Raw genomic sequence first — 16,998 nt, forward strand, 5'->3', positions numbered from 1 at the left:
GAGCCCAGCCCAGCCGGGCCCAAAGCAGATCACCCAACAGGAAGGACTCAGATTCCAAGCTCTCAGGGTGAGTCTACTGAGGAACAGGAATCCAACCTCCGCCCCCCTTCCTGAGTGCCGGCTTTGGGGCAGGCGCTTTATGTTGGTTACCTCTTCTGTTCCTCCTAACAACCCGTGAGGTAGTTATTATCCTCCCCCTTTTACAGATGAGCAAATTGAGGCTGCAGTAGGTTAGGCAACTGGCTCAAGGTCACTTAGGAAGTGTAGAGCCAGCCTTCTCTCCAGAGCCTTCTCTCACTATCACATTACAGCAAATCACGAGGTAAATCCCACCTCGCTGAGCCCCAGTTATCTCTGTAAGGATCACCGTGAAGATGAAATTAGGTCATATTTTTTCTAACAGTGGATGTCGGGCATCTTGAGAGTCAATGTAGAAACATTTTGAGGGAAGGGGGTGCTGCATTTTAGGCCTGCCTCTGCCATTAGCTACCTCTGTGTCCCTCTAAGCAAGTTCTTTCCCTCTGTGCTTCAGTCTCTCCATCTGTACAGTTCAGAACTGACGGACATGAACTCTAAATCCCCTTGCAGATCAAGCCTCCAGGACTCAAGAGTCAAGGTTAATCTGACCTGCAAGGCTGCTCCAACCTCAGCCACCAGCAGGAGCAAAAGTCTCCAAATGGTTTTCATCTGGATAAGCCCTCACCGCCAGCTCCCTAGGGTCTGGGTGAGGACAGTCAGAAGGAGGTGGCAGAGGAGAGCAGGGCACTTCCCAGCTGCCCTCTGCATGGTCCGTCCACAGGGAAGTGCTCTCAGCCCTGCCTGTTGCCCGCAGCCCCTGCAGTGCCTACACCGCAAGGCCAGGGAGCCAGGACCTGGGGCCAACCCCTTGCGCAGTCTCCTTCCCTCCCTGGCTCTACTCCTCATCTGGAACCAAGAGGTTGGGCGGTAGCGTGGAAGGCTCCTGCCAGCTCTGACATTTATTATTTCAGGATCCCTCAGCCTCTCGCTGTTTTCCTTCCTGCACTGCTGGAACCCGTGACTGGCCCTGTACCCCCTCGATGGGGCCCCTGCACATGTCTCCCCAGCCCGGGAGCCTGTCCAGTCTTGTCAGCTCAGCCTCACCAGCTGCCCCTTGCAGGGTGGTGGGAAGCAGGGAGGAAGAGGGGTTGCAGGAAGACAGCCGCACCCTCACTGTATGCTGAGGCCTCTGCAAACCCCAAGTTTCCTGGCTGGGACTTTCCTCTGGAGACTGCTCGGCAGTGATGAGCTAAGAGGTCAAGAACTCTGCAGATCAACCCCTGAAGATTCCCTTCCGATCCCAGCCTGAGCCGAATCCCTGAATTCCACCCAACCCTGGGGAGAGCCTGGCCTGCCCTCCTGGACAGTGCTGCAAAGGGTCCCATGCTCCCCCATCCTCTGGGCCCCCTCGTAGGCCTGGCTGAATGGCTCCCTGTCCCGGACTTGGACTTGATATCCATCACTAATCCCTTAAACCCCAGCCCCGTCCAACTCTTTGCAATTTCCCAATATGCCAGACCTTTACCCAGGCTGCTCCTGCCTGCCTGGAGAGCCCTCCCCCATTCTGCCTAGTAAACACTTCACCTGTTCTGACTCAGCTTACAGGTCACCCCCTTCCTACCACAACAGAACTAACCCCTCCAGAACTCACCCCTCCTGTCTCTATGCCACCCTGTGCCCACTTTGATCAGGGCACTCACGGCCCTTATTCACCACATTTCTGACTTCTCTATGGGGCTGAAAACTCCAAAAAGGCAGGGACTGGCTCATTTGTTTTTGCATCCACAGCATCAAGCACAGCACCCAGAACATGAGTAGCAATAAATGTTTGTGGAATGAATGAATGAATGGGTATGAGCAAGGGCCTGTGGAACACAGAAAAGACAGTAGGAATTAAGGACTCTGGCTTTTACATCACACTGTTCTGAGGTCCAAATTCTGGTTCTAATATTCTTAGCTGGGTGAACTGGGGCAAGTGACTTAGTTTCTCAGAGCCTCCATTTCCCCATCTGTTGAATGGGATAATAACAGCACCTATCTCATAGGACTGCACCTAGCCCAGTGCAGGGCACACAGGGTGGACCACAGGGTAGCTAACCTGCCCAGCAGACATCTCTGTATTCCTGAGTCCTGAGACACACATCCCCAGGCTGCCCAGGGGAGTGACCTGGAACGCTTTAAAAAGTAAGAATGACACCAACAATAGGTTTTAATGTAGATGGGGTTTTTTTGCCCCCATGCTGTTGGTTGCTAAATGTAACGGTCTTATCATGACACTGATTAAATGTGTCTTTAAAAATAATAATAATCATAATAATAAGGGTGCCAGAGCCTCACTTTGTTAAATCAAAGGCCCTGGGGAGGGGGAGGAGAGCCAGGCATCACCTGTGGAGTGAGAGGCGAAGCACTCCCAAGTGCTTTGTACTGCCCAAGTCCAAATCCTGGCTCTGCCACTTACTGCCAGTAGAGTCGCCAGATTCAGCAAAAATAAATATAGGACAAGCAGTTATATTTGCATTTTAGATAATGTATAAGTTTTTAGTATAAGTATGCCCCAAATATTGTATGGGCATCCTATGTCACTTGGCAATCCTGTTTACTAAGCTATTTTATCTCTTTGTGCCTTGGTTTCCCTATGGGGATTGTATGAATCAATATATGGGAAATGCTAACAACATTGACTGGTATTTGCTATTTTTATTTTTATTGCTTTTAAAGCAACCCGGATGACACAGAAGAACCTTGAAAATATTATGCCAACTGAAAGAAGCCAGACCCAAAAGGCCACGTACTACAGGATTACATTGATATGAAATGTCCAGAATAGGCAAATCGACAAAGACAGAACGTTGTCAGGGGCTGGGGGAGTGGGAGTGGGGAGTGACTGCTAACAAGCACAGCGTTTCTTTTGGAGCTGATGGAAACGTTCTGGAATTAGACAGTACTGATGATTGCACAATACCATGGATAAAGGCCACTGAGCCGTACAACTTTAAAATAGTTAAAAGGTGAATTTTATATTATACGAATCTTATCTCAATCTTTGAAAATGCACCTGAAAGCAACGCAGGGGATTGTAACCTGCGGCCAGGACGGAGAACTGGGTAGGCTGTCAACAAACGTTTGATGAAGAAATGACTGGATGGGAAAGAGCAAAGGGCAAAGCTGAGGGAAGAACCTGCCTTGTCAGGAACAAGGCTCAGCTTTTCATTCCTGGACATCTGCAAGGTATCCAAGATTTCTCTTTTTGCTCAGGTACAGGACTGTATGGTACAATTTTAGCAATCACTCGTAGTAATTACCTCATCCCTGTTGCAATTATCTCCCCCCCTTTCTCTGTACAGTTCCCGATCTCTTTAACTATCCCAGGTACAGGTGTACTTATGTTTTTAGTAGAAGGGAATTTTTAAAAATTACCAAGTGTCTGTTATGTGCCAGGTATATGCTACATTCTTTATATGTAATCCCCTCAAACAAGTCCATATAGTTATTACCACCCCTGATTTACAGATGGGGAAACAGATTCAGAAAGAGTAAGTCATTTGCCCGAGGTCTCATAACCAATAGGAATTCAAATCCAGGTCTGTCTGATTTCAGTTACTGGACTGTCTCCATAGACCTCAGCCATGTCCCTATATGCTACGGGTTGTCAATCATCTTTCCACGGACACAGTCCTTCTCCTTCCCAGATGGGGGACTTGTCATCTCCATGCCCTCAGTACCTACTATCCCATCTTTGTACACAGCAGGTGTTCAGTAAGTAGAGTTTAATAGATTACTAACCGTAGGTGGGCACGCGATAGCTCACCACAATAGTTTTCACCCTGACAGCTCATCAGGGTTGCCTGGGGAGCTTCTGATTCCGTAGGTCTGGGTGGAGCCTGACGTTCTTAAAAAGTCAGTCAAGGTCAAAACCCAGCTGAGTTAGAGAACCTTTAGCAGCTGTTCCCAGCTGGGCCTTGCAAACCCTCCACAATGAGGCCCACTCCCTGACCCCAGTGAGACCCAGTCACAATGTTCCCAGAACAAATGGAGCCCAGAGCCCTTCCCTAGAGCCTGGGGAACTCACTGTGCCTCTGTGGGCCTTCACGTGCTCTGGGCCAAAGCACCGGGCCCATCAAAGGGACCTCCTAGCAATAATCCTATCTGAGGGGTGTACAGGCACACCTCATTTTATTGTGCTTTGCTTTACTGCGTTTCACAGACGGTGCGTGTTTTAACGAATGGAAGGCAAGACTCACCACCAGCAAAAAGATTACAACTCACTTTATTGCCATACGTGCTTTATTGCAGTGGTCTGGAACTGAACCCTCAATACCTCCGAGGTATACCTGTCCTACCAAATGGCCTTTGGGGAAGAATTTTCCTTCTGCTCTGACCTAAAGTTCCCACACCTGCCTATGTCACCGCGGTGGCCAGAAACAACTGAATATCAGGCAAGGAAGGAAGCACCGAAGACTAACATTTGGGGACGGGAGGATCTTTGGAAGACTGGGCTCGAGGCGGACAAATCCGGGAGGACCCTCTGCCCTGTGCAGAGCCAGCCTGGTATGGGAGAGACTGAGCTCGGCAGAGCTGCGTTCTAAGTCCATCCTAGAAAACCTTCCTGGCCCAGGTCCCGGGTCACCATCCCATGTCTCTGCTCCTCTATGCGGGGAACTTTTCATCTACCTCCTCCTCCAATTGGTCCAGACCAATGTGAAGGGGGGAAAAGCACTCAATCTGTCCAGTGCCAAAGCCAGGGGTCATGTCTGTCATTTTATTTTACCTCTAGACATCTAGGGAGCATCTGACAGAGCTCCCTCATTGAAACATTCTTCTTATACCTTCTGAGGCACTATAGTCTCTTGATTTCCCTCCTTTCTCATCGGCAGCTCCTTTACAGTTTCCTTTATGAATTCCTCTTCCCGTCCTAATCTCTCAATACTGGAGCTCCCCAGAGCTTGGGCCTGGGCCCTCTTCATTCCTCTCCCTGGGTGATCTCATCCATTCCCACAGCTTTAAATACCCACTAATGCAATGTATGCATACGTGGTTTGGATGGCCCGCACGAACATTTCCTGGGCTGCTGGTTAAAATTCAGGTTCCTAGACACCTTCCCACATGCTGGCAAACCTGCCAGGAACATTTGGTGTTTTTTGCCAATCTGGTATCTGAACCTCTTTCCTACATCTGGGAAATTACTTGCTGCACAAGTCTTGGCAGTGTTTGCCTCTTTAAAAAGCCAATAAGATCAAATTCTTGCTTTTCCAGCCTCCCTTGCAGCTAGGGTACAGGTGTATGAGTGAAGTTTGGCCACTCAGAGGCACTCACTGTTGACTTTGAATCAGGAGCAGAGAGAGTAGAAGATCCATTCTTATGCTAGTGGCACCGGCAGTGAAGGTGCCCTGTCTCCGAGGACAATGGAGTACAAGCTGTGACATTTACTGTGTGGTAGCAGTGTCCTTGCCAAACTGGCTCAGTGGAGTAATTCTGGCTGAAATCCTGCCTGATGCCTTACCCCAGTCCACCAGCTTCCCAGAAATTCTGTGAACTACTGAATATTCCCTTTCAATGAACTCCTTTTCTGTTTAAATCAGCTCAGGATGGCTTCTGTTACTTGCAATAATAAGTCCAAGTAAGATACAGCTACTGAATCAGACTCTCTGGGAATGATGCCAAGAGATTATTACACAAATGCAAGTTTAAAATCCACTATCTCAATACTGACAACTCTCAAATGTATATCTCCAGCTCCCTCCTTTGGTCTCCAAACTCATATATCCAAACTCCTTCTTGACATCTCCACTTGGATGTCTCGGAGACCCATAAGATGCACAAACAGAATGCTTGACTTTCCCCCAAACCTGTTCCTCTTCCAGATTCCCCTTTCTAGGAAGGGTAAATGGCACTCTACCATTAGGACTGTAGGAACCATTCATGACCACTCCCCACATGCACTCCAGCAATAAATCTTGATGTTCTTACAGTCGTGTGTCACCTAACAGGTACACATTCTGAGAAACGTGTTGTGAGGTGATTTTGTCCTTGTGTGAACATCAGACAGTGCTTATACAAACCTAAATGAATAGCCCACTCCACGCCTAGGCTGTATGGTGTAATCCATTTCTCCTAGGCTACAAGCCTGTACAGCATGGTACTGTATTAAATACTATAGGCAACTGTAAATACGCTGTGATATGTACGTTACAACATCTAGGCAATACATCACTAGGCAATAGGAATTTTTCAGCTCCATTATAATCTTTTGGGACCACCACCATATACACAATCCATCATTGACCAAAATGTCATTATGTACAGCGCGTGGCTGTACAGTTGACCCTCAAACAATGTGGGGGTTAGGGGCAGGGATCCCCTCATCCCCGCACAGTAGGAAATTCACATACAATTTTTGACTCTCCAAAAACTTAACTACTAATAGCCAACTGTTGACCGGAAGCCTTACTGATAACATAAACAGTCAATTAACACATATTTTGTACATTATATGTATTATATATTGTATTCTTACAATAAACTAAGCTAGAGAAAAGAAAATGTTATTAAGAAAATCATAAGGAAGAGAAAATAGTTACAGGATTTACTGAAAAACATCCATGTATAAGTGGACCTGCGCAGTTCAAACTCATGTTGTACATAAAATATTTCGAGCCCGCCCACCTCTCTCTCTTCCACCAATCACAGCCCTATGCACACCACCATCGTATCATCTCTTCTGTGAACCACTGCAATAGCCTCCTTGGGTCGTCTCCTTTCCCCTTCAATCTAGTCTCTACACAGGAGCTGATAGGTCTTTCTAAAATATAAATTGGATCATATTGCTTGCCTGCCAAATAAATAAAACCCAAACTTGTTACCACGGCCTAGGAGGTGGAACGTGACCTACCCCTGCTTACCTTCCCAAACTGTCCTGCGTTTCTCTTCCATTTGCCCACCCCTATGCTCCTGCTCCTCTGGCCTCTTGTCAGTGTCTCAAATACTTTAGACTCTTTACTGCCTCAGGGCCTTTACCTAAGCTGGTCCCTCCACCAGGAGCACCTCGCACCAATATTCTCTATTAAAACTCCTTTTCAGTTTTCTTCTTTTATTTATTTGTTATCCAACCAATATATTCTGAACACCTACTATGGTGCTATGGCAAATACTAGGGATACAATGGTGAGATGGATTCTAGTCTCACGGAAGTCAGAAACTTAGTGAGAAATCAGATTTTAATAAAAGAATTCTACAAATCAATGTAAAATTTATGTATGATGGGTGCTGGTAAGGTGCTGTGAGGGAGAACTGAGCTAGCGTAACCATGGAGAAACAAGTTAGAAGGCCACTGCAGTGTTCCCGGGGAGAAATGATGGTGGCTTGGACTAGGGGAGGGAAATAGAGAAATGGGTAGATGGCAGAGATGCTTAGAATGGAAGACTGATGACCCTTGGGGATGACGTGTGCATGTGGAGGTGCGAGGCTTCTGGCTTGTGTAACGGTGCAGGTACCACTCACTGAGAAGCGAACACCGGAAGGGCCAGCCAGGCGAGACAGTCATGAGGGTGGTTGTGGACGTGCTGAGAAGTCTAAGTGAAAGAGCCACGTGAGCAATGAATGGAACACGAGGGTTTCGGCTGGAGGTGCAAATGTGTGAGTCGCCTAAAGATGGGAAAGGACTGAAGCCCTGGGTGTGGGTGAGATGGCCTGGGGAGAGAGGCTAGGGGGCAAAGAGATGAGGCCACAGGACCAAACCCCAAGGAGGGCCTTGATCAGGAAGACGAGCCTTCACGTCACTTATCATAACACGCAATTACTGACGTACTTGTTTGTTTACTGCCCGCCCCCCCAGAAGACTGTAATCGCAATGGAGTAAAGACTGCGTCTCTTCTAGTGAGTAAGGTGTCTCCTCAGCACCTGAGCCAGGGCCTGGCATGGAGCGGACCCTAGGCACATGCTCACGCTGTCCCTCAGCAGGCTGCTCTCATCCATTCCAACACCATTGGGACCAGTGGTCCCCACTGCGCAGCAAAAACCCCAAATGCCTAACCGGAATACAAGGCCCTCTGAGTCATGCTGCACCTCCTGAGCTCTCCAATCCATCCTTTTAATTCCCTTACACCTGAGTTTTCCAAACAGGGGGGTCATCTATACCTGGATAACGAGGTGGGCACAAAACAGGATGAGCACACTGCCGCTCCCTGGATCTTAGTGTGCCAAATGAAGCAGAAGTGCTGTGCATTTGTCGGGGAACTTCCTGGCCGTGCCTCTCTTCTCTGAGAAGTGCACCCCTCCACAGTGTAGGTCTCTGTGCCACGTTTACCCTGCCTGAGTCTATCCTTCATGACCTCTGTTGATGAAACCAGGGTGGAGACCCAGCTTCTGGAACCAATCCAGAAGCTGGGCCAGGCCATTAACCTCTCTGCCAGGAACCTGGAAGTGGCACACAAGACTGGCCTGGTTACCTTTAGATGCTGGACCCATGAGGTCACGTGAATGTGGGGGCTGAAGCTGCCTATCTTCCTCAAAATACTGTGTTATGCCCTTTGGGGCCTGTGTGATGACAAGTGATCAAAAGCACTGTTCAGATATGCAGAAAGCAATAGAGGCAAGAAACAGCGAGAATGATGAAGCAGGTGCTTTTGTTTCCGATGATTTCCGAGCCTCCACTGAGGCCCTGGTGAGGTTTACTTTTACTGACTACTCTTCAGTCCCATGAGGCACCTCTAATTCCTTAAAACAAATTTCCCTTCAACGTAAACACGTTTGAAAGGGTTTATGTTTCTTGCAAACAGTCTCTAAGATTACATAATGTTTATTATTTTTTGTAAAACAAAAACTGTATTTTTTGGGTAACATTCACAAAATATTAAGAACTAAGAATGAAATCCTTTCTAAAGCAGATTCAAAAAAGCAAAAGTCACAACGGAAAAGATAAAGTTGATGCCAATAAAATTTAAAACTGTGCATTATAAGACATGATACCAATTTAGGTAAATATTCCCCCTAACAAGCACCCCCTGATGGATGATATATTTTCTCTGAGGACCCACACAGGGAAGCATGCACATTTCCACAGCAATTACCTCGGGGGAGAGCAAAGGGATCGTGAGACATGGTCACAGGTGACTTTAGCCTTTTTGGTAATGTTTTTAAATTTTTTAATTAAAAATTTTGTCCTTTGTGCAATTAAAACTTCATTAAATCTCAAAAATATATATATAAAACACAAGGCTTTGACGATCTCCTATTTGTGGCGGACTGCTTCATCCAAGGTCCACTAGGAGATTTCAGTTTCACTAGTAGTTTAGGATGTACACTATAGCATGAATTCTCAGCATTGGTCAAAATGGCTTCCTTGGGTCCTGAGTATGCTCTCTTCCTACCAGTGTCCAAATTTACTCACTTAACCTCTCCACTTAATGGAATTGTTCCATCCTTCAAGGCTCACCTGGAAGTGTCACTTCCTCCAGGAAGCTCTCCCTGATCTCACCCATCCTCACTGCTCTTTTTCTGCCCCGCTCCACTCGCCTCTTATGGCACTGACTGTACCTTTCTCTGGGCACTCAGGACAGACTCCTACGGTTCCAATTTATCTCCCTAAGATGGGCTACATCTCCCCAGCCAGCAAACGAGAGCAGCATCTTTATGTCCTTGGTGCCTAGCACAGAGATGACATGGAGAACTGGACAGGCCTTAGAGTCAGACAGACCCACTATGTGACAAAGGCAAATGTCTTAACCTCTCTCTGCCCATTTTCACCTGTGTTATTGAGAATATCAGTGAGATGATGGATGTAAAGGGGCCCAGGACAGAAAGAAGATGGTTGACAGAATGATTATCTGTCTTAATACTCCCTTGCATTTGTACCGTGTTTCACAATTAAAACCAAAAAACCTTTAACAACCGAGAGAGGTAAGCAAAGAGGGATGATTAGACCCATTTTAAGGGTGTAATAACTGAGGTTCAGAGAATTTACATAGGGAGGGCAGGCAGTTGGACTTTAGAAGGACAGAGAATAGGACCAGGGGTTAGAACATTTGGGTAGAAATACCAATTCTTCCCCTACCCAGAAGTGTGAACTTGGACAAGTCCCCTGCATTCTCTGGACATCAGTTTCCCCATCTCAACTGAGAACGTTCCTAGGTGATCTCCATCTTAAAGGATCCCTCAGCGTTGACATTCTAGTTTCCTGTGACCTGCCCAGGACTGCAAAAAAGGGCTACAAGTCCCAGGACAGAGTCCCTAGTTACTCCCAGGAAACCAGCTGGGACTGGAAGACTTGCTTTAAGAATCAGTTGCATTTTGATTCAGCCAAATTCATCCTGCTTCAAGCCTGGGGGTGGGTTAGTCATACCCAGGAAAGGGGAGGGGGATGCCAGCATCAAACTACATGTAAATATCAACACGAATGCAAAACCAAACAGGAAACCTCAGGAGAGTCCAATCCAAAGGTCAGATTCTAACTTTTTGGGCAGTGAAATGCTGAAGAGAAAAGCTGTGTTTGGGTGTCACAGGCTTTCTGTTGTTAAATGAACCTTGCGTGCACCAAACCGAAGTCCCAAAGACAAAGGAGACCAGGTTTAGTCAGGTCTGAAATGGGACAAAACTGAACCCTGACCAGAGCCCACTGTGGCCTCCAGACCCATTCCAAGGGCTCCCTCCCCACTATCCTCCAGACACACAAGTGCTTACACACACCAAGCCAGGCAAGGCCAGATGCACGGGCATAAATGGGCATTTCTGTCCCAGGAGAAGGGTTCATAGTGCCCCTTTCCCACCCCTGCTGTGATTTAACATTTTAATGAACAACCCAGAGAGGAGGGTGAACTATGACAGCCCTAATGGCACTGAACTCTTCCGGGTCATGAAATGTGAGCCTATGAAGACAAACCTCGGGAAGCTCTCCTCAGAAAGAGGCTCTGTGGCAGTTTCCCTGTGAGCCTCCCAGTAAAATACAATCCACATGCATAGGTGGCAAACTCCAAGCTAGTGGCTCTGCCCAAAGAAGGAAGCCAAAGGCCATTGGCTGCTTCTTATTTTAATTTAAACCTGTAACCCTACTATGTGCAAAGCATTCGGCTGGGTTCTGTGAGGGAAGTGGACAAAAGAGACCCAGTCACTGTGCAGAGAGATCCGTCAATTAACCTGATCATCATTCCATTTATCAAGATGCATGCTTTGCATGCATTGCCTCATATAATACCATAGTGCTGCGAGGTAAACATTATTATCCCCATTTTACAGATGCCAAAAGTGGGGCTCAAACAGATCAGGTCACACGCCTAAGGTCACACAGATGGCAAACTTCAGAGTCACAATTTGAACACAGGTCTGCCTCCCCCAAAGTTCATGCGCTTTCCACAATCCTGTCACTCCTACAAAGCGATACACACAGACTCTGAGATGGGGGTTCAGCCTGAGAGGAGAAGGAGAGATTTCCCAAGACATTGACCCAGGGTATTATGAACTATTGAGCTTTGTATCAGCCACACAGTAGGTGCTCAGTACTCTTACGGTGAAAGACGGAAGGTGAGTGCTGCCACTGAGGTCCAAAATGTCACCCAAACTCTGGGCATCCTCTGAAAGGGAGTTGCAGAAATACAGTATTTTCCCTTGGCCCAAAGCCACACGGTGTCTGCCTTAGAATATTACCTGCAGGGGAGGCCCGGGAAAGTGCAGCAGGTCGGAGAAGAGGAATGAACTCCAAAGAGCAGGGGAATGGGGTGGGGCAGCCTGCAAGAGCCAAAGAAAGGCCTGGGACGCGATGCTGGGAAAGACAAAGAGGAGGGGAGGGGAGACGAGACGAGAAACTTGCCAACAGCCTGGCCAAGGTGAACCCCAGCTCCTGGCGCCTACTCATTCGCATTCATTCCTCAAACACCGGCCAAATCTCAGAGCCAGCAGCCAGGGGGAGGGGGCCTCCCTGCAGCCAGGGAGAAGTAAGTTCAGGACCGAGGCGGGAAGGCCTGCTTCCCAGAAGGGGAGTGACTTGAGGACCAAACTTGTGGGGCTCCGAGTATGAAAACCGAAATACCTGCAGTGAGTCGCTGAGCTAACACATGCAATGGGGCAGGTCACCGAGAGCATTGCGGGCATGTCCTCTGACCTGTGAAGTCTGTCATCGAGGTGACCGCGAGGCCCCCCACAAACAGACCCTCGGGCCCTCCCCCGGCCTCGACGGTGAGGACGCGGATGTTTGTGATGCACTCGGTTCTCACAGATCCAGAGAGAGGGCAGATTTGCGGGGAGCGGTAAGGGCCGTCGTAGCTCGGGTCACGCCTATGAACGTCAAGGCGAGACCCTTCCCGGACTCGTGATCCCTCCCGCCTCAGCCCCCTCACCTCCTCCCGTGTCAGTGCTGCCCCCCGGCACCGGGACATCTTGGCGGCGAAGGCAGCAGCCCCGGCTGGGGAGCTGAGGTCCTCCGCTGTGACGGCCAGGAACTCGGCGACGCTGAGCTGCTCGGGCATGGCGGGTGCGGGGCGGGGGCTCCGGGACTGCCGGAGCGGGTCGCGGGAGCTCGCTACACAGCGCGAGGCTGGCCTCACAGCTAGCTTTCCTCGGGCGCCTTCAGGGACTTCGCACGCCCCACCCCTTCCGCGTCGCCCCGCCCCCAACTGCCTTCGCTACCTACCGCCGAGCCTCTTGCGCCCCAGAACCCTCGAGCTTCCCCACCCCGTCCTCTTCTCAGCCCCTCGCCAGCCTTCCTGCTTCTCTCTGCACCTTGCCTGGACAGCGGTCCCCGACACTCCGCCGGGCTCCTCGGCCCCGCCCCCTGGCCTCTCAGCCCCTGAGGGCTCCGCCCCTTGCTCACTGCCCCGCCTCTGGCCTCTCGCTGGCTCCTCGGCTCCGCCCCATACCTCATTGCCCCGCCCCCAGCCTCCCTAGAAGATCTCCCGGCCCCCTCTCTCCCTCTCGGAGCCTCCACAGCTCCGCCTACTTTCTGCCAGCTCCCTGGCCTCCTAAGTTTTCTCCCCCACGGGCTTCCCTTCGTTCCCAGCCCCCATGACCTGGCCTCTTCAGCTCAGCCTTACCACCCCCCGCCCCAACGCCTGCCAGTGTCCTTGCCCCGCTCCACCCGGAATCGCCCCACCTCTCCCGTGCTCCCCACTCCCAGCTGTTTGCCTTGGGTTCCGCCTGCCTCCCGGGCTGCCCACCCACCTCTTGGCTCCGCCCCCAGCTGCGTGCCCCGCCTCCGGGGTCTATGTGGCTGGGCGCCCCTAGGTAACTGTGATTTGGGGAAAATTACATCCCTTCTTGGAGCCTCAGTCTCCTCTGCAAAATGGAAAGTCTGATGCTCACTTGGTTACGATGTTGCGAGGAAAGAACCTTATGTGTGCGTGTACCGGATAGGTGCTCAGTAACCCGCTCCCCCTTACCTGGCCCTCTCACCGCAGCCTTCATTCTTCCTGGGCTCACTCTGGTGACTTTCACTCTTCACCCCCTCTCACCATCCTTACCAAGCTAAAGACTGCCACGCCTCCCTACCCAGTAACCTCTTCCTCTTGGGAACTGTCTATATCCTTGGGTGGATGAGAGATGGGGTTCAGGACAGAAATCCACTAAGTTTAGTTCTGAAGCTGAGGCCCTCTGGGAAAGAATCCTTCAGGTGAAAATATCAGGGAAGTACCAAAGTGAAGAACATTGGCTTTGGAGTCTGATAGATCCAAGTTTCAATCCTGGTGCTGCTCTTAACCAACTGGGAGCAGCTGGGGAAATTGCTTGCTTCTCTAAGCCTGAATTTCCTCCTCTTAAAATGTCCTGATGGTATTTTACCCCATAAGGTGATTGAGAGAATTATACAGTTTTCCTAGAAAAAGAAAATCTCAAAAGACATACACTAAAATATTACCAGCCGAGGACATTATGAGTAATTTTTTTTTCTTTTGGTTAATCGGTATATCTTAACTTTTCTGTAAGGAACATATACTACTTGTGTAATAGAATCAAAAGTTGAAAAAATATGTCCAAGCTGGTAGAGAAGACAGCATGACTATGCTGTGGAATATAACTCTGGTTCACCCCTCAGTCACCTTTCAACCCTCTCTCGTCTGTTTTCAGCCCCGACTACCCAAAGAGTTATTTCAAGGTCAACTAGGATCTCCTTCTCTTAAAATGCAACAGGCACTGCTCTTGTTCAACTTCTAGGAGCATCTAGCAATGTTAACCACTCCCTCCTTCTTGACACATCCTTTTCCTTGAATTCTAGGACAACCATTTTCCTTGGTGATCCTCCTTTCTGGGACTGCTCCTTCTCCAGGTCCTTCCTGAGATGTTTGTTCTTTCTCTGCATGTATCTTAAATGCTAGAGTGATTGGGAGCCCTCTGCTGGCCCCTCTGCTCTTCTCACTCTACCCAGTCTTCTTGGACACCTTCATCCAATCCCACCAGCTTCCTTTATACCATCAGTGTTGACGTTTTCTGTATTAGTTTCCTATTGCTGCTATAACAAATTACTGCAAATTTGGTGGCTTAAAACAAAAAGAGGTGTAGAGAGGCTTTAGGAGAGCATTGTTCCCTTACCTTTTCTAGCTTCTAGAACTGCATTCCTTGCATTCTTTGGCCTGTGGCCAACTTCCTCTATCTGCAAGGGCATCTCGTTTCTATGTTATATTGCCTTCTTTTCTATGGTGAAATCTCTCTTGGCCTCGATTTTATAAGCATATTTGTGATTATATTTAGGGCCCACCTGGATAATCCAGGATAATCTCCCTATTTCTAGATCCTTAAATTAATTACACCTGCAAAATTCCTTTTGCCATATGAGATAACATTTACAGTTTCCAGAATTAGGACCTAGATATCTTTGGGGGTCATTATTGAGCCTACCACATCTTCCAACTCTCCATCTTCAGCCTACGACCTTCTGTGGTTTGAGATCTATGTATCCAACTACCTATGGGATGGTTTCACATGGTTATGTCACAGACAGACACCTCAAATTCTACATGTCCAAAACTGAACTCGCTATCTTATACCCTGCCCTTAACCCCAGCTTCTTTTCTGTCCCTGTGAAGGCACCACCATACATTCCCCGGGAGTCATCCTCTCCATCTCCTTCCACAGATCTCCACTCAGTCATCAAGTCTTATCACTGCTTCCTAAATGTCTCACAAATGAGGCCATCTTCTCCATCTCCAGGCCAACCCTAGTCCAGGCCATGCCACTTCTGACCTGCTCACTGGTCTCCCTGCCCCTAATCTTGCATATCTGATCCATTGCTCCTTTGCTTAGAACTCTTCAGTGGCCCCCATTGGTCTCTGGATGAAAGACAAACATTTTTTCATGACTACCTGGTCCTGCATGATCTCCATGCTCCTGCCATTTATAGCCTTATCTCTCACCATTCCCTCCCTGCCATGATCTGAGCCCTCTCACTATTCTTCTCTCTGCCTGTAACACTCCCCACCTCCTTTCAGCTGGCCTAGTTAGATGTCAGTTCCTCCAGGAAGCCTTCCCCAATATCCCTGTAGAGACTCCTATAGCTGATATTCCCTGCCACAGCACTTCTCATTGTGAATTGTAATCACCTGTTTGCTGGTCTGGGTCTCTGGCCCATTTATTTATTTCTTGAGTGCTTACTATGTACCAGTTGGGGTGCCAAGTGCTATACAAGCAATAGCTCACTCAATACCCACAACAATCCAATGAAGCAGGTAATATTATTCTTCCCATCTCTGTATTATAGGTGGGATAACTAAAGCTTAGAAAGGTTAATTTCTATAAAGTCAGAATGAACAAGTAGTATAATCAAGATGCCGACCCAGGTATACATGACTCCAAAAATCTTTTTTTGTTTTGGTTTTGGTTTAGTATTAATCACTGAACTATGCTACCTAACTAGAAAATATTGCCTCTTACAAATTAAGTAGATATAACTGTTCCACATATTTTCTCCTATAATTAAAATACGCCACCCACCAGATGCTGAATGTTGTCATAATATCTTGCAGGCTAACAAATTCCTTAATATTTTGTTAAGCAACTACTTTAATGTCAAATCCCGTATCAGATACTCAAACTAAGAGACACATGCTACGGATGGTGAGCCCCTTTCTGAAGCATAAGTTTTATTTCAAGATTTTGGGGAGAAAATGGGAAAACAAATGGTAAATAAATTGCAGTATTAAATGGAAATAATATAAACCCAGAGCTATGTCAGAGTAGGGTACAAAATTTTTAGGAGTTTTCAGAGAAAACATGTGCCTTCAAGGAAATTTCCAGTTGCTTCAAACTATTTCCCCTATGTAAACATTCACTTTATTAGGCCTATTTCAAGGGAAGAGTTTGAGACAGTCTACTTATAAAATAGCTTTTTCTAGGTCCCTGGACCAGCCTACACAAATCTGGCTCCCCGGAATTCAACTGTTCATGCAACAAACATTTATCAAGCAGTTCTAGGTGTATTCTCCTGAGTGGAAAATGAGGAGTGGGAAGGCTGCAGATACAAAGATGGGCAAAACATGGAGCAGTTCTCAAGGGACTTGTAGTCAAATAATCATAAGATGCAAATTGTAAATGCCCTTAAAGAGATCCAATGGGAATTAACGGTGGGGAGGATAAAAGAGAGCCCTTTTGGTATCTGGCTCAGGGAAGCTGGGGAAGCTTCAGTGAAGAAGGGGCACCTGAGCTGAGTCCTGAAGAGTCTGAGGGAGCGGGGGACAGAATGAGCAAAGATAAGAAAGACGATACAGAAAAGTCCATTCCCATCAGCATAGAAGCATGCTGTAACATTTCCCATAATAAAACAATTCCTCTTGTCCTTAGTTCTCCAATACTGCTCATTTCCCTGTTCCCCCTTCAGCAGGAGTCATTGAAAAGTCACCACTGTATCAGACTGCCACCGTGACACTCCCACCTGAAGTCTAATCGGACATCTTGAACTAACACGTCCAAAGCTGAAGTCCTGATTTCCCTCTCCAAACCACTTTCCCCACATCAGGAAATCTGTTGGCTCTACCCGCCAAATAGATCCAGAATCCACCACTCCTCATTACT

General features: G+C 48.0%; 1 protein-coding gene across 5 annotated transcripts in view; it reads right to left on the minus strand.

The window, feature by feature from the left end:
- The window catches only part of ASAP3 (ArfGAP with SH3 domain, ankyrin repeat and PH domain 3), a 43,234-nt gene extending 30,543 nt beyond the window's left edge, over nt 1–12,691 (minus strand). For 3 of the 5 annotated variants that reach the window (XM_033113633.1, XM_033113631.1, XM_033113629.1), the window contains exon 1: nt 12,342–12,690. In XM_033113633.1, the coding sequence (XP_032969524.1) occupies nt 12,342–12,470 (129 nt within the window). In that variant the 5' untranslated portion in view covers nt 12,471–12,690. Of the gene's footprint in view, nt 1–12,341 lie in introns of all 5 variants that reach the window. The other 2 variants (XM_033113628.1, XM_033113632.1) reach the window with 2 other exon arrangements.
- Between the last annotated feature and the right edge of the window lie 4,307 nt (nt 12,692–16,998).

Source organism: Rhinolophus ferrumequinum, chromosome 9, assembly GCF_004115265.2.
Source record: "Rhinolophus ferrumequinum isolate MPI-CBG mRhiFer1 chromosome 9, mRhiFer1_v1.p, whole genome shotgun sequence".
NCBI lineage: Eukaryota > Metazoa > Chordata > Mammalia > Chiroptera > Rhinolophidae > Rhinolophus > Rhinolophus ferrumequinum.